Below are 25,932 nucleotides of genomic sequence, written 5' to 3' on the forward strand. Positions count from 1 at the left end.
CTTTGCTACCGCTGCATGAACTGGGTTCAGCTCTATGGTAAACAGGCGGGCTTCAGGCCGTAGCAAGCGAGATATCCGCGTAGCAGAATATCCACAATATGTGCCCAGCTCCAGTATTACAGAAGGGCCTCTTTCTTTTACTACTTCATCAACAATCAAACCTGGAGATGGAAAAGATATAACATATTCTATCTTTAATGGTGGACACATGCGACAGCTACAAACCTCTAAACAATTTAGTCAAGAAAAACAGTGAATGCAAATTACGTTTTAAAATGAATCTGTCACCAGATCTCACAATACAAAAGTCATGAATTATTAAATATATCTCTTAGATCTAATGAGGTTGGTGTACTTTAAGACCACGTTCACACATTCAGCATTTCACATCAGTATTTGTAAGCCAAATTTTGACTCGCCTGTGTTAAATTACAAATGAGAATCACCTGTGTGAACCTCCCTGGACGTGAGGGAAAGGGGAAAATAGACGAGATGTCTTCGAAGGTTGGCGCGAATGGTGGAAAAACAAAACAAAACACCACATCAAACATCCAGAGACCAGAAAGACAACCTGGAACAGTCTGGGGTCATGATTTCAACAAGTACCACACACTAAACCAAGCAGAACTTTATGGGTGAAGGCCAAGGAAGAAACCATTGCTGAAAAAAAAGGAAAAAAAAAAAGAAAAAAAAGAAAACTAATCTTTGCCAAAGAGTACCTTGACAAACCACAATCCTTCTGCGAAAATGTTCTGTGGACAGATGAAGGGGGGAAAAAAAAAAAAGGGACGTAGTTACTTACCAGTAACAGGATTTCTCAGAGCTCATGACAGCACCACGGAGATAGGGGATCCGCCCTTCAAGGACAGGAAACCTACAGATAAAAAGGGCAGTACCTCACCCTCGCATCAGTTGGCTTACAGAGCACGAGAAGATCTCCAGGTTATTACAACAACTGAACATCCTAACTATAATGCTTTTAAAGGAAACACCCTGTGACCTACACATAAATAACAAAAGCGCGCTAACCACACGTGACAGGATGGAATATAAGGGTGCTGTCCTGAGCTCTGACAAATTCAGTTTCCGGGAAGTAACTATGTCTTTCTTTTTCCCCCTGACAGCACCACTGATAGAATTATATTTTAGGGAGGGACCACATCCTGCAGAACCCTTCTCCCAAAGGTGAGATCAGAGGAAGGGGCTAGATCCAACAGATAGTGTTTGTAAGAGGTAGAGGGAGATGACCATATTGCAACCTTACAGATTTGCTCTATGGAAAAATCTAATTTCTCCGCCAAGGTTTCTACCGCTCTTGTAGAGTGAGCTTTTAATTCCTTCAGGATGACATTCCCACTCCACGAATAGTCTAGCAAGATTGGCAAGATGGATAAGGGAGGCAATGTGCCTTTTAAGGCCGTGAGCCCTTTATTTGTGTTTTCACGAGCCTAAAAGAGACCTATCCTTCCTACAACCCTGAGTGGCCGATTGGTAGTGAACCTGACACCTTGTTACCTCTAATGTATGAAGATTTTCTACTCTGGTATTTTTGGGGTTGGAGCAAAAGGAAAGAGGACTACTTCCTAGGATCTATAGAAATGTGACGCCAGCTTAGGTAGATCGTGTCATTCTTAAACCAGACCCAGCCTATCCTCTACTATTTGAGTAAAGAGGGAGCATGTAGACTGGGCCGGAATATCGCTCACACTGTGGGCTGCTGTTAATGCCACTGGAAGAACTTTTTAAAAGCTAAAATCTTAAGGGATGGGGAATTAGTTAAGGCTAATAGCACTAAATTTAAATCCCAAAGTGGCAATCTCTGGTTAACAATGAGACTAAAGGCCCCGTCACACTAAGCGACGCTTGAGCGATTCCGACAACGATACGACCTGTCAGGGATCGCTCAAGCGTCGCTATGTGGTCGCTGGTGAGATGTCAAACAGTGAGATCTCACCAACGACGCAGCAGCGATGCGGCGACCTGTAGCGACCTGTAGAACGATGCCATTTCATGATGATTCAATGGGACGTCCTGTCAGCGAGGTCATTGGTAAGGTGTCAAACACAGCGATGTGTGCTACCCAGCGGGACCTCAACGATCAAAAAATGGCCCAGGCCATTCCGACACGACCAGCGATCTCACAGCAGGGGCCTGGTCGCTGCTACGTGTCACACATAGCGAGATCGTTACTGAGATCGCTGTTGCGTCACAAAACTTGTGACTCAGCAGCGATCTCGCTAGCAATCTCGCTGTGTGTGACGGGGGCTTAAATCTAGCAGAGGCTTGATCCATTTTTGGATTCGTGGCATTAGAATTTAAATTAAGCTTTTTTCCTTTCAAACCAGTGGAGGGTCAATGTCAGTTTCCCCTGCTGGCAGCCTGCAGAGTTGCTAGATCAGCTGATGTTATCCTTTAAATAATCGCCTGATGCATCAGCTGACTGTCGGTGATAAAGCAATCTACAGTGACCAAGCCTGGAGTAAGGTGCTCGCTGACTGCTGTAGTTTAAAAGCTGGTTTTGTGAGTTTGTGATCCTGGTGCCTTTATTCTGCTGTGCGGTGTTTTGCAGTAGGGGACATTAAAGGTACCTTCACACTGACCAACTTCACAACGATATCGCTAGCGATCCGTGATGTTGCAGCATCCTGGATATCGATATCGTTGTGTTTGACACACAGCAGCGATCTTGATCCTGCTGTAACATCGTTGGTCGGAGCAGAAAGTCCAGAACATTATTTCGTCGCTGGATCTCCCGCAGACATCACTGAATCGGCGTGTGTGACGCCGATTCAGCGATGTCTTCACTGGTAACCAGGGTAAATATCGGGTTACTAAGCGCAGGACCGCGCTTAGTAACCCGATGTTTAGCCTGGTTACCAGTGCTAATGTAAAAAAAAAAAAACACTACATACTTACATTCCGGTGTCTGTCCCCCGTCGCTGTGCTTTCCTGCACTGACTGAGCGCCGGCTGGCCGTAAAGCACAGCGGTGACGTCACCGCTGTAATCTGCTTTACGGCTGGCCGGCGCTGACAGTGCAGGGAAGCAGAACGCCGGGGGACGCGATGCAATGCCGACACTATTTGGTGTCCACTGTCCGGAGATGTGTGGACACTCGGAGCAGCGGGGGCACGAGGATGAGAGGTGAGCATTGTAATTTATTTTTTTTATGGAGGGTGCATTATACTATAGACTCTGCCTATGGTGGGGTACATTACACTATACAGGCCTATGGGGGGGTGCATTAAATTATACAGGCCTATGAGGATGCATTATAGTATACAGGTCTATGAGGGTGCATTATACAACTGCATATAGAGTCTGCCTATGGGGGTGCAGTATACTACTGTATGTAGAATCTGCCTATGGGGGGGTGCATTATGCTATACATGCCTATGAGGATGCATTATACCAGGGCTGCCACTAGCAATTTTGGGGCCCCATACTGGCAAGATTTTTGGGGCCCCCTTGAGATTCCACCCAGGCTCCACCCCAGCTCCGCCTCGACCCTTCGAAATGTCCACAGTCCCACCACTCTCTCTTGGAAAAACTCCAGCCAGCAGCTTTTGTTTTGGCTAAACGATATTTTAAGCCGCCACCACGACAAGGTAGACTCTTTTGACCAGGCACTACTCTACTCTAACCTATTAAACATTTGTTAAAATATGCAATACAGTTTAGGTATATTTTTACATTTTTAAAATGACCAATAATATCACATGCAAGGGACAAATAACACCGCACCATGACCAGACACCATATTACCATCACATGGTGACCTATAATACCACACACAAGGAACAAATACCATCACACCATGGCTGGACAACATATTACCGCCACATAGTGACTGAATAGTACAATACTGATCATTAATATTGATCATTGCCAGCTGATTTTTGCAGTGCTGAATCGAGCTGCCCATCACCAAAAAGTCATCCAAGTAGGGGATAATCAGGATGTCCTGCTCTCATTTGTGCCATTACTTACGCAATCAGTTTGACAAACACCAGGGGAGCTACTGCCAAGCCAAATTGGAGAGCTTTGTATTGAAAAATGTCCAATTATCCCTCTTATGGATACTGCTATCCTGAGGAAGTTCTGATATTATGCATCCCTCAGGTCCAGAACTGTTATAAAGCAATCTGGATACAGAATTTTGACTGTTTTTATTGACTCCATTTTGAACGTTTGAGTCCTCAGTGATCTGTTCAGTTTTTTCAGATTGGTGAGCGTCCTGAAGGATCCATTTTTTTTCCACTAGAAACAGCAGGGAGTAAAATCCTTATCTTTTTTTCCTGGAGGGGAATCTCCTGGGAGGATAGCTTTGTCTACTAGGCTTAGTACTTTATGTTCCAGTTGCACCTCTGGTGAGGACCACAGGGAAGTCTCGTCAAAGTTTGGAATGGGGACTGGGAGGAACTCTAATTTTAGGCCTGACTGTATTAAGTACAATATCCAGGCACTGCTGGACATATTTTCTCAGGCTGGGAGGAAGAGGAATAATCTTCCTCCCACATGGGGAAGACATCTCTTGGAAGGCTTTCTATGGTCACGAGAAGGGCCCCTGAACAGGAAACCTCTGCCTTTCTTTTTACCCCATCCAGTTGCTCTGGTCTCTGAGGGGTCTTCTGCGATTAAATGATCTGCTCCGAAAGGACTTCTTATATGTGGGGATAGAGGTTGAGGAATCTTTTTAACCATCACCTGCCTTTTTGATGATGTAATCCAATGTGGGTCCAAACAAAAATTCACCTTCACAGGTAATGGAGCATAATTTAGATTTTGTCTGAAGACCCCCCCACCCCCCCTCTCCTGGCCAACACTTAAGACAGAGGGCTCTATTGGCTGCATTTGAGAAGGCTGCTAATCTAACTGAATCGGCAGACTCATCTGCCAGGAATGCAGTAGCCCCTGTAAAAAGGAATGAAATCTTATACCTTATCCTCTAGATACCTTGTCCTGGAGCTGCTTTTCTAACTGGTCTAACCGGATCATTAATGACCTAGCCATGAAGGTTGCTGATACAGCTGGCTTCTGACCTCCACACCAGCTTCCCAGGATCAATCAAGAAAAGGTATCTTCTCTCTTGTTAGGGGATCTTTTAACACAATGTCCTCAAAGGAAAGGGCAAACTTCTTGGAAGCTTTAGCAATACCTACATCTAGTTTTGAGGCTGTGTCCCAGGATGAGGATACGGGATAGTCAAAAGAATATTTCCTTTTGAAGGATGGGATATAAGATTTTTTTCCCCATTCTCTCTTAGAGACTGTATTTTCTCATTAAAGGGAATGACCAATGCTTTTTCTGTCCTAGCCCGCCAAACATTGTGTCCTGTATGGACCTTTCTGGACCAGACTCTATCACTATCATTGTGGCTCTAGCAGCTTTTGCAAGATGGTTTCTTTCACTGGGAAACAATCGTGCCCTCCCATATTTTCTTCTGACATACAATAGTCCACACAGCTCCCCAAGGAAGCCTACAATGCGAAATGCTCATCAGAGCTTGTGGTTGTTCACAGCAGATGTCCCACATGGGTAAGCACTATTTTGCGGCACTTTAGATTCATGTAATCTTTCTCTTTATTGAGGCTATGTGCAATGATGGAGGGAGCATTTGGGAGCAGTGTATAGGATACCAGAATATCAGCAATTCATTTCTTTGTCTTATAAATAAGTACTAAAGTGTACACACTGTTCTATCCCACTCCTTACTATCCACATTGCAGGTCACATGAGAGAACATAGAGTGTTATGTAGTCCTCTGTAATGACTGATTGCATGTTGTGCAATGTGTTTTTTTCTGCTGGGCGCGTCCGCCTTGTCATTTACCTTTACCCATCAATATGTACTGTTTGTCTACATCATTTTATGAGATTTTATTAATAAAGCTTGCAATTTTTTCATATATTTGATTTCTCTTTGCTCTCATTTTCATTATGGGGCATCATACTCTAGTCTTTTTGTAGGATTATAATATACACTGCTCAAAAAAATAAAGGGAACACTAAAATCCCACATCCTAGATATCACAATGAAATATTCCAGTTGTAAATCTTTATTCATTACATAGTGGAATGTGTTGAGAATAATAAAAAATAAAAATGATCAACGGAAATCACTACTAATATCCCACGGAGGTCTGGAGTTGGAATGATGCTCAAAATCAAAGTGAAAAATGAAGTTACGTGCTGATCCAACTTCAGTGGAAATGCCTCAAGACAAGGAAATGATGCTCAGTAGTGTGTGGCCTCCACGTGCCTGTATGATCTCTGCATGCTCCTGATGAGGCGACGGATGGTCTTCTGAGGGATCTCCTCCCAAACCTGGACTAAAGCATCCGCCAACTCCTAGACAGTCTGTGGTGCAAGGTGACATTGGTGGACGCACCGAGACATTATCTCCCAGATGTGTTCAATCGGATTCAGGTCTGGGGAACGGGCGGGCCAGTCCATAGCTTCAATGCCTTCATCTTGCAGGAACTGCTGAGACTCCAGCAAAATGAGGTCGGGCATTGTCCTGCATTAGGAGGAACCAAGGGCCAACCACACCAGCATATGGTCTCACAAGGGGTCTGAGGATCTCATCTCGGTACCTAATGGCAGACAGGCTAACTCTGGCGAGCACACGGAGGGCTGTGCAGCCCTCGAAAGAAATGCCACCCCACACCATTACTGGTCCACTGCCATACCGGTCATGCTGAAGGATGTTGCAGGCAGCAGATCGCTTTCCATGGCGTCTCCAGACTCTGTCATATGTGCCCAGTGTGAACCTGCTTTCATCTGTGAAGAGCACAGGGCGCCAGTGGTGAATTTGCCAATCCTGGTGTTCTGTGGCAAATGCCAAGCGTGGTGTTCGGCTGTGAGCACAACCCCCATCTGTGGATGTCGGGCACTCAGACCATCCGCATAGAGTTGGTTTCTAACCGTTTGTGCAGACAGATGCACATTTGTGGCCTGCTGAAGGTCATTGTGCAGGGCTCTGGCAGCGCTCCTCCTGTTCCTCCTTGCACAAAGGCTGAGGTAGCGGACCTGTTGCAGGGTTGTTGTCCGCCTATGGCCCCCTCCACGTTTCCTGGCCTGTCTCCTGATAGCGCCTCCAGCCTCTGGACACTACGCTGACAGACACAGCAAACCTTCTTGCCACAGCTCGCATTGATGTGCCATCCTGGATGAGCTGCACTACCTGAGCCAGTTGTGTGGGTTGTAGAGTCCGTCTCATGCTACCACGAGTGTGAAAGCACAACCAACATTCAAAAGTTACCAAAACATCAACCAGAAAGCATTGGTACTGAGATGTGATCTGTGGTCCCCACCTGCAGAACCAGTCCTTTATCGAGTCTTGAAAATTGCCAATAATTTCCATATGTTGTCTATTCCATTTGCACAACAGTATGCAAAATTGATTGTCAAACAGTGTTGCTTCCTAAGTGGACAATTTGATTTCACAGAAGTTTGATTTACTTGAGTTATATTCTATAGTTTAAGTGTTCCCTTTATTTTTTTGATCTGTGTATATATGATGAGGAAATATCTGATGAACCAGTATTCCTCTATTCTTCTTCTGAACTACTTTTCCCGGATTCAGGGCACCATTTTCTGGATTTTTTTTACGGTTATTTTTATTTATTTATTTTGATCACTACCCTCTTGGGACAGGGATTTAAAGGCGTTCTTGACCTCAGTTTTGATTATGGATCTTAGTTAGGAAACCCAAAACTTTGCCTTCGCACAAAGCATCTGCTCTATGCATGATTGACAGAGTTTTTTCACCCAGGTAATGGGCAATTCTATGTTTCAGAGTGCACACCTCTGTGTTTAGTCTTAGCTATGTACTTTTTTCCCTAAATAAATGATAAGAAAGGGGACCCCAATCACAAAGTGAACTTTCACGAAGATCACTTACCAATCAGACACATTCAGGGGTACTTGTTAAGGTGGAGGGATAATATCTACTATATAAAGCTAAATGTGTGTATGTGTGTGTGTATGTATGTATTTAAGTAAATAGGGCAGCACACTGCAGCGCCAAAACATGCAAACTTGAAAACACAAAATTTGAACTGCATTACTGCACTGAAAATATGAAAAATGAGAGCTTTTAGCGCATAAAAATGGCCAATTTTATGTGTACCTCGTAGCCACGATAAGGCATCTCTCTTATACGAGGCCCTACGCTTGACCTACCTCTCTGAGAATAAACGTCTCCATCTGAATGGGTACATGTGAAACCTCTCCTTGGACTCAAATTCTCTCTCACTGTGGAGGGGTATTGGACCTATTATAATTAAAACACCTGAAGCTAGGAGGCGGGGAGTGCACGATCAGAAGGCTAGAGAATACATTTCAAAAAACCTGATCTGCACATCCAAACATAGACACAGTGTGAACAGGTGCTGAACCCAGAGTCGCCAACTCGTATATATTTAAGTAAATAGGGCAGCACACTGCAGCGCCAAAACATGCAAACTTGAAAACACAAAATTTGAACTGCATTACTGCACTGAAAATATGAAAAATGAGAGCTTTTAGCGCATAAAAATGGCCAATTTTATGTGTACCTCGTAGCCACGATAAGGCATCTCTCTTATACGAGGCCCTACGCTTGACCTACCTCTCTGAGAATAAACGTCTCCATCTGAATGGGTACATGTGAAACCTCTCCTTGGACTCAAATTCTCTCTCACTGTGGAGGGGTATTGGACCTATTATAATTAAAACACCTGAAGCTAGGAGGCGGGGAGTGCACGATCAGAAGGCTAGAGAATACATTTCAAAAAACCTGATCTGCACATCCAAACATAGACACAGTGTGAACAGGTGCTGAACCCAGAGTCGCCAACTCGTATATATTTATACGTATTCTCTAGCCTTCTGATCGTGCACTCCCCGCCTCCTAGCTTCAGGTGTTTTAATTATAATAGGTCCAATACCCCTCCACAGTGAGAGAGAATTTGAGTCCAAGGAGAGGTTTCACATGTACCCATTCAGATGGAGACGTTTATTCTCAGAGAGGTAGGTCAAGCGTAGGGCCTCGTATAAGAGAGATGCCTTATCGTGGCTACGAGGTACACATAAAATTGGCCATTTTTATGCGCTAAAAGCTCTCATTTTTCATATTTTCAGTGCAGTAATGCAGTTCAAATTTTGTGTTTTCAAGTTTGCATGTTTTGGCGCTGCAGTGTGCTGCCCTATTTACTTAAATATATACGAGTTGGCGACTCTGGGTTCAGCACCTGTTCACACTGTGTCTATGTTTGGATGTGCAGATCAGGTTTTTTGAAATGTATTCTCTAGCCTTCTGATCGTGCACTCCCCGCCTCCTAGCTTCAGGTGTTTTAATTATAATAGGTCCAATACCCCTCCACAGTGAGAGAGAATTTGAGTCCAAGGAGAGGTTTCACATGTACCCATTCAGATGGAGACGTTTATTCTCAGAGAGGTAGGTCAAGCGTAGGGCCTCGTATAAGAGAGATGCCTTATCGTGGCTATGAGGTACACATAAAATTGGCCATTTTTATGCGCTAAAAGCTCTCATTTTTCATATTTTCAGTGCAGTAATGCAGTTCAAATTTTGTGTTTTCAAGTTTGCATGTTTTGGCGCTGCAGTGTGCTGCCCTATTTACTTAAATATATACGAGTTGGCGACTCTGGGTTCAGCACCTGTTCACACTGTGTCTATGTTTGGATGTGCAGATCAGGTTTTTTGAAATGTGTATGTATGTATGTCCGGGATTGGTATCTGCACCGTCGCAGCTACAGCCACAAAATTTTGCACAGTCACACGTCTGGACCCCGAGAGCGTCATAGGCTATGTTGTGAGGCGAAATTTTAACCCCACGCGTTCCAATTCACCAAACAATTTTGCCCCCATCTACATAATGGGGAAAAAAGTGAAAGGAAAAGTGTTGGAAGCGTCGAAGCTACAGCAACAAAATTTTGTACAGTCACACGTCTGGACCCCGAGAGCATCATAGGCTACGTTGTGAGGTGAAATTTTAACCCCGCACTTTCCAATTCACCAAACAATTTTGCCCCTATCTACATAATGGGGAAAAAGTGAAAGGAAAAGTGTTGGAGGTGTCGCAGCTACAGCAACAAAATTTTGCACAGTCACACGTCTGGACCCAGAGAGCGTCATAGGCTATGTTGTGAGGTGAAATTTTAACCCCACGCTTTCCAATTCACCAAACAATTTTGCCCCTATCTACATAATGGGAAAAAATGAAAGGAAAAGTGTAGGAGGCAAATTGACAGCTACCAGATGTGAACAAGGGGGACTTTAAGAATGAGAGCGATGGCGCCAAAGAGTATATACCGTACAGTTGCTAAGGTGGGGCCCCGACATGGGATACTCACCACACACGGGGATATGAACACACACAAAATGCGCCACACACTACCACGTGCTTGAACACATATTACCCTCAGCACACATTTCACCACAAATACACCAACCTCGCCACATAAAAGTCGAAACACAAAAGTCGCCGCTCAAAATTCGCCACGCGCATACTATATACAGGAGGAGATGAAACACAGATATATACTATATACAGGAGGAGATGACATACAGGTATATACTATATATAGAAGGAGATGACATACAGGTATATACTATATATAGAAGATGACATACAGGTATATACTATATACAGGGGAGATGACACACAGCAGGTATATTATATATACAGGGGAGATGACATACAGGTATATACTATATACAGGAGATGACATACAGGTGTATACTATATATAAGGGAGATGACAAACATGTATATACTGAGGTGAAAATGAAAAGGTGTGAGTGCAAAATGAGAGGAGTGAGGGAAAATAGTAGAGTGATCGGAAAATGACAGATGTGAGGTCGAAAGAGGAGTGAGGGAAAATAGTGGAGTGATCGGAAAATGACAGATGTAAGGTCGAAATGACAAGTGTTAGGGGGGAATGAGAGGAGTGAGGGAGAAAATGAGAGGTGTAAGGGAGAAAATGAGAGATATGAGGGGTAAAATGAAAGATGTGATTGGGAAAATGAGAGGCGTGATGGGTAAATAAGAGAAGTGAGGTGCTATAACTAACCACAGATATTTACTATGCCCAGGCAACGCCGGGCTCTTCAGCTAGTTCACTGATAAATCTCCAGCCTCCAGAGGAGATCTGTCCACCCCGCTGGAGCCTTTGCTGTGCCGATTAGATCTGCTGCCATAACATCCACTTCCACCACTGAAACGTTCATGATGACGGGACTATTCTTCGCGCTTCCCCATGTTCTGCTGCCTCTGCCATTGTCGCTGCTGCCGTGGATTCTGCTCTGGTTGCTCTTGTGGTTGTTCTTTTGGCTCCATGGTTACCTCCATACTTAGAGGGGACCACTAGAAGCTGCTCAGAATGTTATTCCAGCGATATCACCACCTTTTTAAGGCAAGCAGCCTCCAAAGTGTCCTCTCAGCGTTTTTCCGGCTTCATGTAAGTGTAAGAAAACTTGGCTTGAGTGGAAGATCATGGGTCCTCCAGCAAGGCAATGACCTAAAGCACACATCCAAAAGTGCACAGGAATGATTGAAAAAGGAAAAAATTGTTTTAGATGTCGAGCAATGAGTCCTGACCTCAATCCTATTGAAAATCTTTTGGGTGAGCTGAAATCTGCCATTGGAAAAAAGAACCCTGCAAACATTCAAGAGCCTGAACAAACCGCAAAGGAAGAGTGGGAGAAAATATCAGCTGAGAAGTGCCAGAAGCTTATAGATGTCTACAAGAAACGTTTGCAGGAGGTCATCAATGCCAAAGGGTGAGCAACCAAGTATTAATTAGGCATGCCTTTATTGCTGCACATGCTGTTTATTCGGTTTCTTCTTTGAAATTGCAACATGTAAGTTGAAAAAAAAAATCTACTATATAATTGTCTAAGGGTCACTTCCGTCTTTCTGTCTGTCCTTCTGTCTTTCCTTCTGTCTGTCGCGGATATTCATTGGTCGCGGCCTCTGTCTGTCATGGTAATCCAAGTCGCTGATTGGTCGTGGCAAAACGCCCACGACCATTGCCATGACCAATCAGCGATGGGCGCAGTCCGGCTGCAACATGGCCGCTCCTTCCTCCCCGCAGTCAGTGCCCGCTCCGTACTCCCCTCCAGTCAGCGCTCACACAGGGTTAATGGCAGCGCTAATGGACCACGTTATGCCGCGGTGTAACGCACTCCATTAACGCTGCTATTAACCCTGTTTGACCAACTTTTTTACTATTGAGGCTGCCTATGCAGCCTCAATAGTAAAAAGATCTAATGTTAAAAATAATGAAAAAATAAAAAATCATCATATACTCACCTTACGGCCTTTCCCGCTCCTCGCGACGCTTCGGTGACTGCTCCATGCAAGCTGCAGGTTCCGGTGGCAAGGATGGTATGCGACAAGGACCTGCCATGACGTCACGGTCATGTGACCATGACGTCATCACAGGTCCTGCGAGAAAGACCTGCCATGATGTCACTCATGTGACCACGACGTCATCACAGGTCCTGCGTCCATACCAACCCTGGGACCGGAAGCTGCCGCGTGCACCGCACACAGGACTTCAATGGAGGGCGAGTATATGTTTATTTTTTATTTTAAGTCTGTATACTACATGGCTCTTTGCTGTATACTTCGTCGCTGTGCAATATACTACATGGCTGGGCAATATACTACGTAACTGGGCAATATACTACATGGTTGGGCAATATACTATGTGGCTGGGCAATATACTACGTGGCTTGGCAATATACTACGTGGACATGCATATTCTAGAATACCCGATGCGTTAGAATCGGGCCACCATCTAGTGTTTTATAGTTGTATTACTTTGAACCGCCAATTAAAAAATCCAAGGATATAAATTTGGTATATTTACATTTATTTCTGAAGATATTGTACAGTCTATGAAAAAAATTAAGGGTTGCCTATAATGGTGACCAACACTATTATACTTTCCTCCAATTGTTCCACTCCTGGTTTTGGCTTACAAATACTGATGTAAAATACTGAGCGTGTTAACATGGCCTAAAATCCAAGTTCCTTTTGCTGTACAACCCTCCAACTAAAGCTGCAGGTGAACTCAAAATATTTTTTTTTATCATGCAATGAAATGGAAAGTAAGTACAGCAGCATCATTGGGTCTAATATATGCAGATTCTATAGTTAAATCTGGTGTCAGATCCACTTTAAATGGTAATAATAGATGTCCAATACAAAAGTTATCCTTAGATTAAATAAAATTGCCATTAATTGCATGACGCATCTATTGAATATATTCAATTACAAATGTAATAGCCATAGAAAAAAGCAATACCATAGTCAAAATTGTGTAAATACAAAAAAGGAAACAAGGATGATTTATAAGATAGTGCGATGAAAATTTAATGTTGAAGATCTGTAGAAATCATTAAGGTTAGAGTACGATCACATGAACGCATCTTTCATCCTTTTAAAAAACGGACCTCACAACTCTTGGATCAATGGTAGCCGGAGAACAGAAGTTACTTTTCACACAGATGTCAGGTCTGTGTGAGAAAAAAAAAAAATTCAGCATGCTCCACTGGCTGCTCCTTTTTGTTACTTGGAGCCAGTCATGTCCGCCATTTGCAGACGTGGACAGTCTGAAAATTTTGCAGCCATGTGAAATTAGCCTTAGTGACACCTGGCTTATGATGGCCATTAGAAGGTCTAATGGCCTGGTGCAGAGTATTTGAATATGAACACATTTAGTGATCCAAGCATGGCTCTGGATTCTCGTATCTGTGTTTGAAGCATATGTGTAGAAAAAAAAAAATAAGATATTTTCTCCCAGGAGCAAGTTTGGTGCTTCATGGAAACACTATATGCTAGAGTCCTGTGTAGAGCTATTCTGTGAAATTACAGTGTGTATGAGACCTAAGGGGAAAGTTGGGCAAACAGAATATGATTTCATAGCAACTCATGTGCACACAGTAGTAGAATTCACAATCGCTGTATATTGTGTGGGATTTAAGCTCTGCTCACACCTGTGTTATGACTTCTGTTCATATAATACCGTAATGCATGACAGACATTAGTCACTCCCAAGTGACCCCATAGACCCATGAGGTCTGTTAGGTTTCACCAAGATGTCCATAATTTTCAAGAGAAAATTCCCTCTATTTGCAGCAGAATTTTCTTCAATAAAAACTTAGAAAATTTGCAATCTCTAAAGGAGCTGATGCAGGTGACCAGAGCCTTCTACTGCAGTGAAATACAATAGCAAAGCAAGTGGTGCTTTGCCAACCTGATGTTTATTGCCAACAGGTAATACATTATATGTTAATCAACCTAAAAGCAAACATTAGAGGAAAACAAAACAGCATCTGCAGTCAATTCTGGGCTATCACCTTTTTCATCTCCTACATTCATGGCCCATTCTACATCTCTGCAGTATTTATCAATGGTGTCCACTACACTCTGGGGGTTTCCACGCTCTGAATGCTCCTGGACATAGCTCAACATCCTCTGTTCCTTTATGTCTTCTTGCATTGTATATCAAATAGATTGTAATGTCACCTGAGCAAGTCTACAAACAGAAGAAATGGAGTAACAAAATCACAAATATTTCAGGTTCTTTACTTATACAAATACTTGGGATGTTAAAAAACAATGTAAATTTCCTAAAAGCAGCAGATTAAAAGGAAGAACAATTTAGTTGTTAAATAGTAACAACCTTATCCTGAGCTAGTAATTGCACAGCCGCCTTCCCAGCCCCCACACAGGTATTCGGAGATTATACACACACACACACACACACACACACACACACCATATGAGCCCCACACTGCCTCCATATATGCAACAAGAGCCCCCACACGGCCTCCCTGTATACACATGTAAGAGGGTGGTGCTGTTATGGACAGTAAGGAACACGCTGTCACTTTAAGAGGCTGCACCCCCTTGTCTGGCGTGATGGAATGTTCTGCTTCTCCCCTGCAATAATCATTGTAATGAGCTAGTCTGTGCAGAGTGCAGGTGTGGAGCTGGAGCAGCGTGTGTGAGCTGAGGCTGCTGCAGAGAGGACTTTTTGTGCTGATAGCTGAAAGAGAGAAGAACTGTGTCCTGATATAGCTGAAAGAGAGCCATGAAGATACAGAGAAAGGGATTACAGTTTCCAGGAGCATCCCTAGGATCCAGAAGCAAGGAGAAGACCATGTTTCACAGAGCTGACAGAAAGCCATGCGCACCACCGTATTGCACTGCTGGGGGCCCCCCTGGGACTGGACCTGATTCTCCAACATCACCGTGAGTCTGTTCCTGTTTGGTGCACCTGTTAGGGCCTAGTGTAGGCTTCAATAGTCAGTACACGGGAGCCGTGTGGCCTGCTTAGTAAAGGCCAGGGAGGCTATACGTAGAGTAGCATCATCACTTGTTTATTGTTTACATTTACTTGTTAGACATATTTTGTGTCTGCAATAGTTGGAGCACCGTGCTATTTTACGGAAAAGATAAAGTTTATTGCTCTTGTAAATTGTCTTTTGCCATTGTATACCCCTGTTTGCATCTTCCTCATTCCCTTCCTTCCTTGCCTTCCAATAAATCTACCCTTTGTTGTTTGCACCTCATCTTGTGTACAGTAGTCTCCCTGCACCGTGGTGGTCCCCCGGCCATCTATTCACACACACCACACGAGCCCCCACATGGTGTGTGTGTGTGTATATATATATATATATATATATATATATACACACACACACACACACATATATATATATATATACAGTGCCTACAAGTAGTATTCAACCTGCTTTTGTGAAGATTGTGAAAAGTCTTTTCAGAGGGTCATTTTTTATTCAATACCTCAACCCACCAGAATTCTGTTTGGTTCCCCTAAAGTATTAAGAAGTAGTACAGGCACAAAGAACAATGAGCTTCACATGTTTGGATTAATTATCTCTTTTTCCAGCCTTTTCTGACTATTTAAGACCCTCCCCAAACTTGTGAACAGCACTCATACATGGTCAACATGGGAAAGACAAAGGAGCATTCCAAGGCCATCAGAGACAAGATCGTGGAGGGTCACAAGGCTGGCAAGGGGTACAAAACCCTTTCCAAGGAGTTGGGCCTACCTGTCTCCACTGTTGGGAGCATCATCCGGAAGTGGAAGGCTTATGGAACTACTGTTAGCCTTCCACGGCCTGGACAGCCTTTGAAAGTTTCCTCCCGTGCCGAGGCCAGGCTTGTCCAAAGAGTCAAGGCTAACCCGAGGACAACAAGGAAGGAGCTCCAGGAAGATCTCATGGCAGTGGGGACATTGGTTTCAGTCAATGCCATAAGTAACGTACTCCACCGCAATGGTCTCCATTCCAGACGAGCCCGTAAGGTACCTTTACTTTCAAAGCGTCATGTCAAGGCTCGTCTACAGTTTGCTCATGATCACTTGGAGGACTCTGAGATTGACTGGTTCAAGGTTCTCTGGTCTGATGAGACCAAGATCGAGATCTTTGGTGCCAACCACACACGTGACGTTTGGAGACTGGATGGCACTGCATACGACCCCAAGAATACCATCCCTACAGTCAAGCATGGTGGTGGCAGCATCATGCTGTGGGGTTGTTTCTCAGCCAAGGGGCCTGGCCATCTGGTCCGCATCCATGGGAAGATGGATAGCACGGCCTACCTGGAGATTTTGGCCAAGAACCTCCGCTCCTCCAACAAGGATCTTAAGATGGGTCGTCATTTCATCTTCCAACAAGACGACTGTTGTGAATTCTGTGGCAGAGCTCCCTCCTGTGGTCACAAGTGGTACTTCGGCTGATTCTCTCTGTGAGCTTCTGTTGGTGGAGGGAAGTGGTACTGCGGCTTCTGAGTTTCCTCCCTCAGGTGATCTGGTGAGGTCGTTAGGTGCTTCTCTACTTAACTCCACCTAATGCTTTGATCCTGGCTTCCTGTCAATGTTCCAGTGTTGGACTTGCTTTTCCCTGGATCATTCCTGTGGCTTGCTGCTCTGCATAGCTAAGTTCTTCTTTGCTATTTGTTTGCTATTTTTTCTGTCCAGCTTGTCTATTTTGTTGCTGGAAGCTCTGGGACGCAAAGGGTGTACCTCCGTGCCGTTAGTTCGGTACGGAGGGTCTTTTTGCCCCCTTTGCGTGGTTTTCTTTAGGGTTTTGTGTAGACCGCAAAGTTACCTTTTCTATCCTCGCTCTGTTAAGAAAGTCGGGCCTCACTTTGCTGAATCTATTTTATCTCTACGTTTGTCTTTTCATCTTAACTCACAGTCATTATATGTGGGGGGCTGCCTTTTCCTTTGGGGTATTTCTCTGAAGCAAGGTAGGCTTATTTTCTATCTTCAGGCTAGTTAGTTTCTCAGGCTGTGCCGAGTTGCATAGGCAGAGTTAGGCGCAATCCACGGCTGCCTCTAGTGTTGTTTGGAGAGGATTAGGGATTGCGGTCTGCAGAGTTCCCACGTCTCAGAGCTCGTTCTATGATTTTGGGTTATTGTCAGATCACTGTATGTGCTCTGACCGCTATGTCCATTGTGGTACTGAATTGCCTTTCATAACAGTACAGGAAGCCCAAAGTACTAATGATTCTCAATAGAGGGAAAAAAGAAGTTCTGAGACCATTTTTTTTTCTTTGCACTGTGTTTTGCCTTTTTTTTCCCCTAGACATTTGGGTGGTTCAGTACACAGGTGTGGTGATGGACATTAGAAGTCTGTCTTCATTTGTGGATCAGCTCTCGGCAAGTGTACAAAAGATTCAAGACACTATTGATCAGAAATCTATGTTAGAACCAAGAATTCCTATTCCTGATTTGTTTTTTGGAGATAGAACTAAGTTTCTGAGTTTCAAAAATAATTGTAAATTATTTCTGGCCTTGAAACCTCGCTCCTCTGGTGATCCAGTTCAACAGGTTTTGATTGTTATTTCTTTTTTGCGCGGCGACCCTCAGGACTGGGCGTTTTCTCTTGCGCCAGGAGATCCTGCATTGAGTAATATCGATGCGTTTTTCCTGGCGCTCGGATTGCTGTACGATGAACCTAATTCAGTGGATCAGGCAGAGAAAAATTTGCTGGCTCTTTGTCAGGGTCAGGATGAGATAGAGGTATATTGTCAGAAATTTAGAAAATGGTCCGTGCTCACTCAATGGAATGAATCTGCGCTGGCAGCTATGTTCAGAAAGGGTCTCTCTGAAGCCCTTAAGGATGTCATGGTGGGATTTCCTATGCCTGCTGGTTTGAATGAGTCTATGTCTTTGGCCATTCAGATCGGTCGACGCTTGCGTGAGCGTAAATCTGTGCACCATTTGGTGGTATTACCTGAGTTTAAACCTGAGCTTATGCAGTGCGATAGGACTTTGACCAGAGTTGAACGGCAAGAACACAGACGTCTGAATGGGCTGTGTTTCTACTGTGGTGATTCCACTCATGCTATCTCTGATTGTCCTAAGCGCACTAAGTGGTTCGCTAGGTCTGCCACCATTGGTACAGTACAGTCAAAATTTCTTCTGTCCGTTACCTTGATCTGTTCTTTGTCATCGTATTCTGTCATGGCATTTGTGGATTCAGGCGCTGCCCTGAATTTGATGGACTTGGAGTATGCTAAGCGTTGTGGGTTTCTCTTAGAGCCCTTGCAGTGTCCTATTCCATTGAGAGGAATTGATGCCACGCCTTTGGCCAAGAATAAGCCTCAATACTGGACCCAGCTGACCATGTGCATGGCTCCTGCACATCAGGAGGTTATTCGCTTTCTGGTGTTGCATAATCTGCATGATGTGGTCGTGTTGGGGTTGCCATGGCTACAAGCCCATAATCCAGTATTAGATTGGAAATCCATGTCGGTGTCCAGCTGGGGTTGTCAGGGGGTACATGGTGATGTTCCATTTCTGTCAATTTCATCATCCACCCCTTCTGAGGTTCCAGAGTTCTTGTCTGATTACCGGGATGTATTTGATGAGCCCAAGTCCGATGCCCTACCTCCGCATAGGGATTGTGATTGTGCTATCAATTTGATTTCTGGTAGTAAATTCCCAAAAGGTCAACTGTTTAATTTATCCGTGCCTGAGCACGCCGCTATGCGCAGTTATGTGAAGGAATCCCTGGAGAAGGGGCATATTCGCCCGTCATCGTCACCATTAGGAGCAGGGTTCTTTTTTGTAGCCAAGAAGGATGGTTCGCTGAGACCTTGTATAGATTACCGCCTTCTAAATAAGATCACGGTTAAATTTCAGTACCCCTTGCCATTGTTATCTGATTTGTTTGCTCGGATTAAGGGGGCTAGTTGGTTCACCAAGATAGATCTTCGTGGTGCGTATAATCTGGTGCGAATCAGGCGAGGAGATGAATGGAAAACTGCATTTAATACGCCCGAGGGTCATTTTGAGTATCTAGTGATGCCATTCGGACTTGCCAATGCTCCCTCAGTGTTTCAGTCCTTTATTCATGACATCTTCCGAGAGTACCTGGATAAATTCCTGATTGTGTACTTGGATGACATTTTGATCTTCTCGGATGATTGGGAGTCTCATGTGAAGCAGGTCAGAACAGTTTTTCAGGTCCTGCGTGCTAATTCTTTGTTTGTGAAGGGATCAAAGTGTCTCTTTGGTGTGCAGAAGGTTTCATTTTTGGGGTTCATCTTTTCCCCTTCTACTATCGAGATGGATCCTGTTAAGGTCCAAGCCATCCATGATTGGACTCAGCCGACATCTCTGAAAAGTCTGCAAAAGTTCCTGGGCTTTGCTAATTTTTATCGTCGCTTCATCTGCAATTTTTCTAGTATTGCCAAACCATTGACCGATTTGACCAAGAAGGGTGCTGATTTGGTCAATTGGTCTTCTGCTGTTGTGGAAGCTTTTCAAGAGTTGAAGCGTCGTTTTTCTTCTGCCCCTGTGTTGTGTCAACCAGATGTTTCTCTTCCGTTCCAGGTCGAGGTTGATGCTTCTGAGATTGGAGCAGGGGCTGTTTTGTCGCAGAGAGCTTCTGATTGCTCAGTGATGAAACCATGCGCTTTTTTTTCCAGGAAGTTTTCGCCTGCTGAGCGAAATTATGATGTGGGCAACCGAGAGTTGCTGGCCATGAAGTGGGCATTCGAGGAGTGGCGTCATTGGCTTGAAGGAGCTAAGCATCGCGTGGTGGTATTGACTGATCATAAGAACTTGACTTATCTTGAGTCTGCTAAGCGGTTGAATCCTAGACAGGCTCGTTGGTCGCTGTTTTTTGCCCGTTTTGACTTTGTGATTTCGTACCTTCCGGGCTCTAAAAATGTGAAGGCGGATGCTCTGTCTAGGAATTTTGTGCCCGACTCTCCGGGTTTGTCTGAGCCGGCGGGTATCCTCAAGGAAGGAGTAATTGTGTCTGCCATCTCCCCTGATTTGCGGCGGGTGCTGCAAAAATTTCAGGCTAATAAACCTGATCGTTGTCCAGCGGAGAGACTGTTTGTCCCTGATAGGTGGACCAATAAAGTTATCTCTGAGGTTCATTGTTCGGTGTTGGCTGGTCATCCTGGAATCTTTGGTGCCAGAGAGTTAGTGGCTAGATCCTTTTGGTGGCCGTCTCTATCGCGGGATGTGCGTGCTTTTGTGCAGTCCTGTGGGATTTGTGCTCGGGCTAAGCCCTGCTGTTCTCGTGCCAGTGGGTTGCTTTTGCCCTTGCCGGTCCCGAAGAGGCCTTGGACACATATCTCTATGGATTTTATTTCTGATCTTCCCGTTTCTCAAAAGATGTCAGTCATTTGGGTGGTCTGTGATCGCTTTTCTAAGATGGTCCATCTGGTACCCTTGTCTAAATTGCCTTCCTCCTCTGATTTGGTGCCATTGTTCTTCCAGCATGTGGTTCGTTTACATGGCATTCCAGAGAATATCGTTTCTGACAGAGGTTCCCAGTTTGTTTCAAGGTTTTGGCGAGCCTTTTGTGGTAGGATGGGCATTGACTTGTCTTTTTCCTCGGCTTTCCATCCTCAGACTAATGGCCAGACCGAACGAACCAATCAGACCTTGGAAACATATCTGAGATGCTTTGTTTCTGCCGATCAGGATGACTGGGTGTCCTTTTTGCCTTTGGCTGAGTTCGCCCTTAATAATCGGGCCAGCTCGGCTACCTTGGTTTCGCCATTTTTCTGCAATTCTGGGTTCCATCCTCGTTTCTCTTCAGGACAGGTTGAGTCTTCGGACTGTCCTGGTGTGGATACTGTGGTGGACAGGTTGCAGCAGATTTGGACTCATGTAGTGGACAATTTGACCTTGTCCCAGGAGAAGGCTCAACGTTTCGCTAATCGCAGACGCCGTGTGGGTCCCCGACTTCGTGTTGGGGATCTGGTTTGGTTATCTTCTCGTCATATTCCTATGAAGGTTTCCTCTCCTAAGTTTAAACCTCGTTTCATTGGTCCGTATAGGATTTCTGAGGTTCTTAATCCTGTGTCTTTTCGTCTGACCCTTCCAGATTCTTTTTCCATCCATAACGTATTCCATAGGTCATTGTTGCGGAGATACGTGGCACCTATGGTTCCATCTGTTGATCCTCCTGCCCCGGTTTTGGTGGAGGGGGTATTGGAGTATATTGTGGAGAAGATTTTGGATTCTCGTGTTTCTAGACGGAAACTCCAGTATCTGGTTAAATGGAAGGGTTATGCTCAGGAAGATAATTCCTGGGTTTTTGCCTCTGATGTCCATGCTCCCGATCTTGTTCGTGCCTTTCATGTGGCTCATCCTGGTCGGCCTGGGGGCTCAGGTGAGGGTTCGGTGACCCCTCCTCAAAATGGGGGTACTGTTGTGAATTCTGTGGCAGAGCTCCCTCCTGTGGTCACAAGTGGTACTTCGGCTGATTCTCTCTGTGAGCTTCTGTTGGTGGAGGGAAGTGGTACTGCGGCTTCTGAGTTTCCTCCCTCAGGTGATCTGGTGAGGTCGTTAGGTGCTTCTCTACTTAACTCCACCTAATGCTTTGATCCTGGCTTCCTGTCAATGTTCCAGTGTTGGACTTGCTTTTCCCTGGATCATTCCTGTGGCTTGCTGCTTTGCATAGCTAAGTTCTTCTTTGCTATTTGTTTGCTATTTTTTCTGTCCAGCTTGTCTATTTTGTTGCTGGAAGCTCTGGGACGCAAAGGGTGTACCTCCGTGCCGTTAGTTCGGTACGGAGGGTCTTTTTGCCCCCTTTGTGTGGTTTTCTTTAGGGTTTTGTGTAGACCGCAAAGTTACCTTTTCTATCCTCGCTCTGTTAAGAAAGTCGGGCCTCACTTTGCTGAATCTATTTCATCTCTACGTTTGTCTTTTCATCTTAACTCACAGTCATTATATGTGGGGGGCTGCCTTTTCCTTTGGGGTATTTCTCTGAGGCAAGGTAGGCTTATTTTCTATCTTCAGGCTAGTTAGTTTCTCAGGCTGTGCCGAGTTGCATAGGCAGAGTTAGGCGCAATCCACGGCTGCCTCTAGTGTTGTTTGGAGAGGATTAGGGATTGCGGTCTGCAGAGTTCCCACGTCTCAGAGCTCGTTCTATGATTTTGGGTTATTGTCAGATCACTGTATGTACTCTGACCGCTATGTCCATTGTGGTACTGAATTGCCTTTCATAACAAACGACCAAAGCACACAGCCAAGAAAACCAAGGCCTGGTTCAAGAGGCAAAAAAATCAAGGTGTTGCAGTGGCCTAGTCAGTCTCCTGACCTTAACCCAATTGAAAACTTGTGGAAGGAGCTCAAGATTAAAGTCCACATGAGACACCCAAAGAACCTAGATAACTTGGAGAAGATCTGCATGGAGGAGTGGGCCAAGATAACTCCAGAGATCTGTGCCAGCCTGATCAGGTCTTATAAAAGACGATTATTAGCTGTAATTGCAAACAAAGGTTATTCCACAAAATATTAAACCTAGGGGTTGAATAATAATTGACCCACACTTTTATGTTTAAAATGTATAAAAATTTAACTGAGCAACAAAACTTTTTGGTTTGTAAGATTTATGCATCTGTTAATAAATCCTGCTCTTATTTGAAGTTTGAAGGCTCTAACTTATTTGCATCTTATTAAACCTGCTAAATCTGCAGGGGGTTGAATACTACTTGTAGGCACTGTATATATATAATCTACTATATTATTGTCTAAGGGTCACTTCCGCCTTCCTATCTGTCCTTCTGTCTGTCTGTCACCGATATTCATTCATTGGTCGCGGCCTCTGTCTGTCATGGAAATCCAAGTCGCAGATTGGTCGTGGCAAAATGCCCACGACCATTGCCACGACCAATCAGCGACGGGCACAGTCCGCCGGCAAAATGGCCGCTCCTTCCTCCCCGCAGTCAGTGCCCGCTCCATACTCCTCTCCAGTCAGCCCTCACACAGGGTTAATGCCAGCGTTAATGGACCGCGGTGTAACGCACTCCATTAACGCAGCTATTAACCCTGTGTGACCAACTTTTTACTATTGATGCTGCGTACGCAGCATCAATAGTAAAAATATCTAATGTTACAAATAATAATAATATTAAAAAAACGTTATTCTCACCCTCCGACGTCGTGGCCTGTTCTTGGCAGTGCAAGCAGCAGGTTCCGGTGCCAAGGATGCTATGCGAGAAGGACCTGCCATGGCGTCACGGTCATGTGACCGCGACGTCATCACAGGTCCTGCGCTCATACCAACGCTGGGACCGGAAGCTGCCACGTGCACCTCACACAGGTGCCAGAACTACAAGGGGCCCTCGGAAGGTGAGTATATGTTTATTTTTTATTTTAAGTCTTTTTTTAACCTGTTACATACGTGGCTGGGCAATATACTACGTGACTGGCCAATATACTACGTGGCTCTGTGCTGTATACTATGTGGCTCTGTGCTGTATACTACGTCACTGTGCAATATACTACGTGGCTGGGCAATATACTACGCGGCCTGTGCAATATACTACGTGGACATGCATATTCTAGAATACCCGATGCGTTAGAATCAGGCCGCCATCTAATATATATATATATATATATATATATATATATACATACAGTTAGGGCCAGAAATATTTGGACAGTGACACAAGTTTTGTTATTTTAGCTCAATAAACCTACAAAAAGGGCCCCCCGAGGAAGCAACATATGCGAAACGTGCGTCGGGGCTCCCTCTCCCGCACCTGGCTGCAGGTTGGTACTCTGTGTATGCACTGTTTTTTCAACATTTCGCAGGCAGACTTTAGGCTCTATTTAATTATATGGGACTCTCCCTCGATGACTCATCCATGCCTTCGGTCTTGGCAAATCTGTGCCATATAGTATACTTTGCCACATTTAACTTATACTTAGTTCTCCACTGATATTACTTGTTACTGCTTAGTATACATCATTCTGCACTAGGCACTTTACTTTAAAATATATTTTTTATTGCATACCGTGTATCTTCCTGCATCTGCACGCTATCTGTGAGCATATATCATTTGTTAATTACTTTCGGTTGCCATATGTTCATATACTTATACATTTAATACATCAGCTTGACCTCTACTATTTGCACTACGCAATATATATTGATCTTATTGAGGGCTGTTTGATATTTGTACTTATGGTATCAGTATAATTGACCTATTTTTTTGCTCTATAAATATATCACTTGTTCCGTGTGTGGCACTAGTGTCGCCTCTTTTATCTTCTTTTTTTGCATCTTGTTACTTGGTTTTTACTCTGAATATCTGTATTTTGTCTATATGGTTTTTGTTATTTTAGCTGTTTACAAAAACATGTTCAGAAATACAATTATATATATAATATGGGCTGAAAGTGCACACTCCCAGCTGCAATATGATAGTTTCCACATCCAAATCGGAGAAAGGGTTTAGGAATCATAGCTCTGTAATGCATAGCGTCCTCTTTTTCAAGGGACCAAAAGTAATTGGACAATGGACTCTAAGGGCTGCAATTAACTCTGAAGGCGTCTCCCTCGTTAACCTGTAATCAATGAAGTAGTTAAAAGGTCAGGGGTGGATTCCAGGTGTGTGGTTTTGCATTTGGAAGCTGTTGCTGTGAGCAGACAACATGCGGTCAAAGGAACTCTCAATTGAGGTGAAGCAGAACATCCTGAGGCTGAAAAAAAAGAAAAAATCCATCAGAGAGATAGCAGACATGCTTGGAGTAGCAAAATCAACAGTTGGGTACATTCTGAGAAAAAAGGAATTGACTGGTGAGCTTGGGAACTCAAAAAGGGCTGGGCGTCCACGGATGACAACAGTGGTGGATGATCGCCGCATACTTAATTTGGTGAAGAAGAACCCGTTCACAACATCAACTGAAGTCCAGAACACAAGTAACGTAGATCAGGAAGGCACTAGAACGGCTGAATAACAGGCTTTTCCGTTCCACAAGCTGGATTCAATTCAGGACATAATTCGGCGCGTAGCTTCTAGCAGCAATGAATGGGTGTTGCTCTGCCATAGAATATAGTATAATGGTGATCCACATACAACGAGGTGTCCTTCACCTCCTTTCCGCACCCGATCTGTTACCAGCCGGCTCTCTGCCGTATGTTCATTCATTCATGTCCTGAATAAAGAACATCACCTTCAAGCAATTTTCGGGGTGAGTGCCGCCTTCTTTCTTTCGTTGTATGTGGAAGTCCAGAACACTCTCAGTGAAGTAGGTGTATCTGTCTCTAAGTCAACAGTAAAGAGAAAACTCCATGACAGTAAATACAAAGGGTTCACATCTAGATGCAAACCATTCATCAATACCAAAAATAGACAGGCCAGAGTTAAATTTGCAGAAAAACACCTCAAGAAGCCAGCTCAGTTCTGGAAAAGTATTCTATGGACAGATGAGACAAAGATCAACCTGTACCAGAATGATGGGAAGAAAAAAGTTTGGAGAAGAAAGGGAACGGCACATGATCCAAGGCACACCACATCCTCTGTAAAACATGGTGGAGGCAACGTGATGGCATGGGCATGCATGTCTTTCAATGGCACTGGGTCACTTGTGTTTATTGATGACATAAGAGCAGACAAGAGTAGC

At 44.3% G+C, this 25,932-nt stretch overlaps 1 protein-coding gene across 1 annotated transcript in view; it reads right to left on the bottom strand.

Moving 5' to 3' along the window:
* LOC138669679 (catechol O-methyltransferase-like) overlaps window positions 1-25,932 on the bottom strand; it is a 54,514-nt gene that overhangs the window by 4,118 nt on the left and 24,464 nt on the right. The window contains exons 2-3 of the mRNA XM_069756352.1: window positions 14,372-14,550; window positions 1-161 (exon numbers count right to left, since the gene is read on the bottom strand). The exon at window positions 1-161 is cut by the window's left edge and continues 33 nt beyond it. Of these exons, the coding sequence (XP_069612453.1) occupies window positions 1-161; window positions 14,372-14,513 (303 nt within the window). The 5' untranslated portion in view covers window positions 14,514-14,550. The remainder of the gene's footprint in view (window positions 162-14,371; window positions 14,551-25,932) is intronic.

This window comes from Ranitomeya imitator, chromosome 1, assembly GCF_032444005.1.
Source record: "Ranitomeya imitator isolate aRanImi1 chromosome 1, aRanImi1.pri, whole genome shotgun sequence".
Taxonomy (NCBI): Eukaryota; Metazoa; Chordata; class Amphibia; order Anura; family Dendrobatidae; genus Ranitomeya; species Ranitomeya imitator.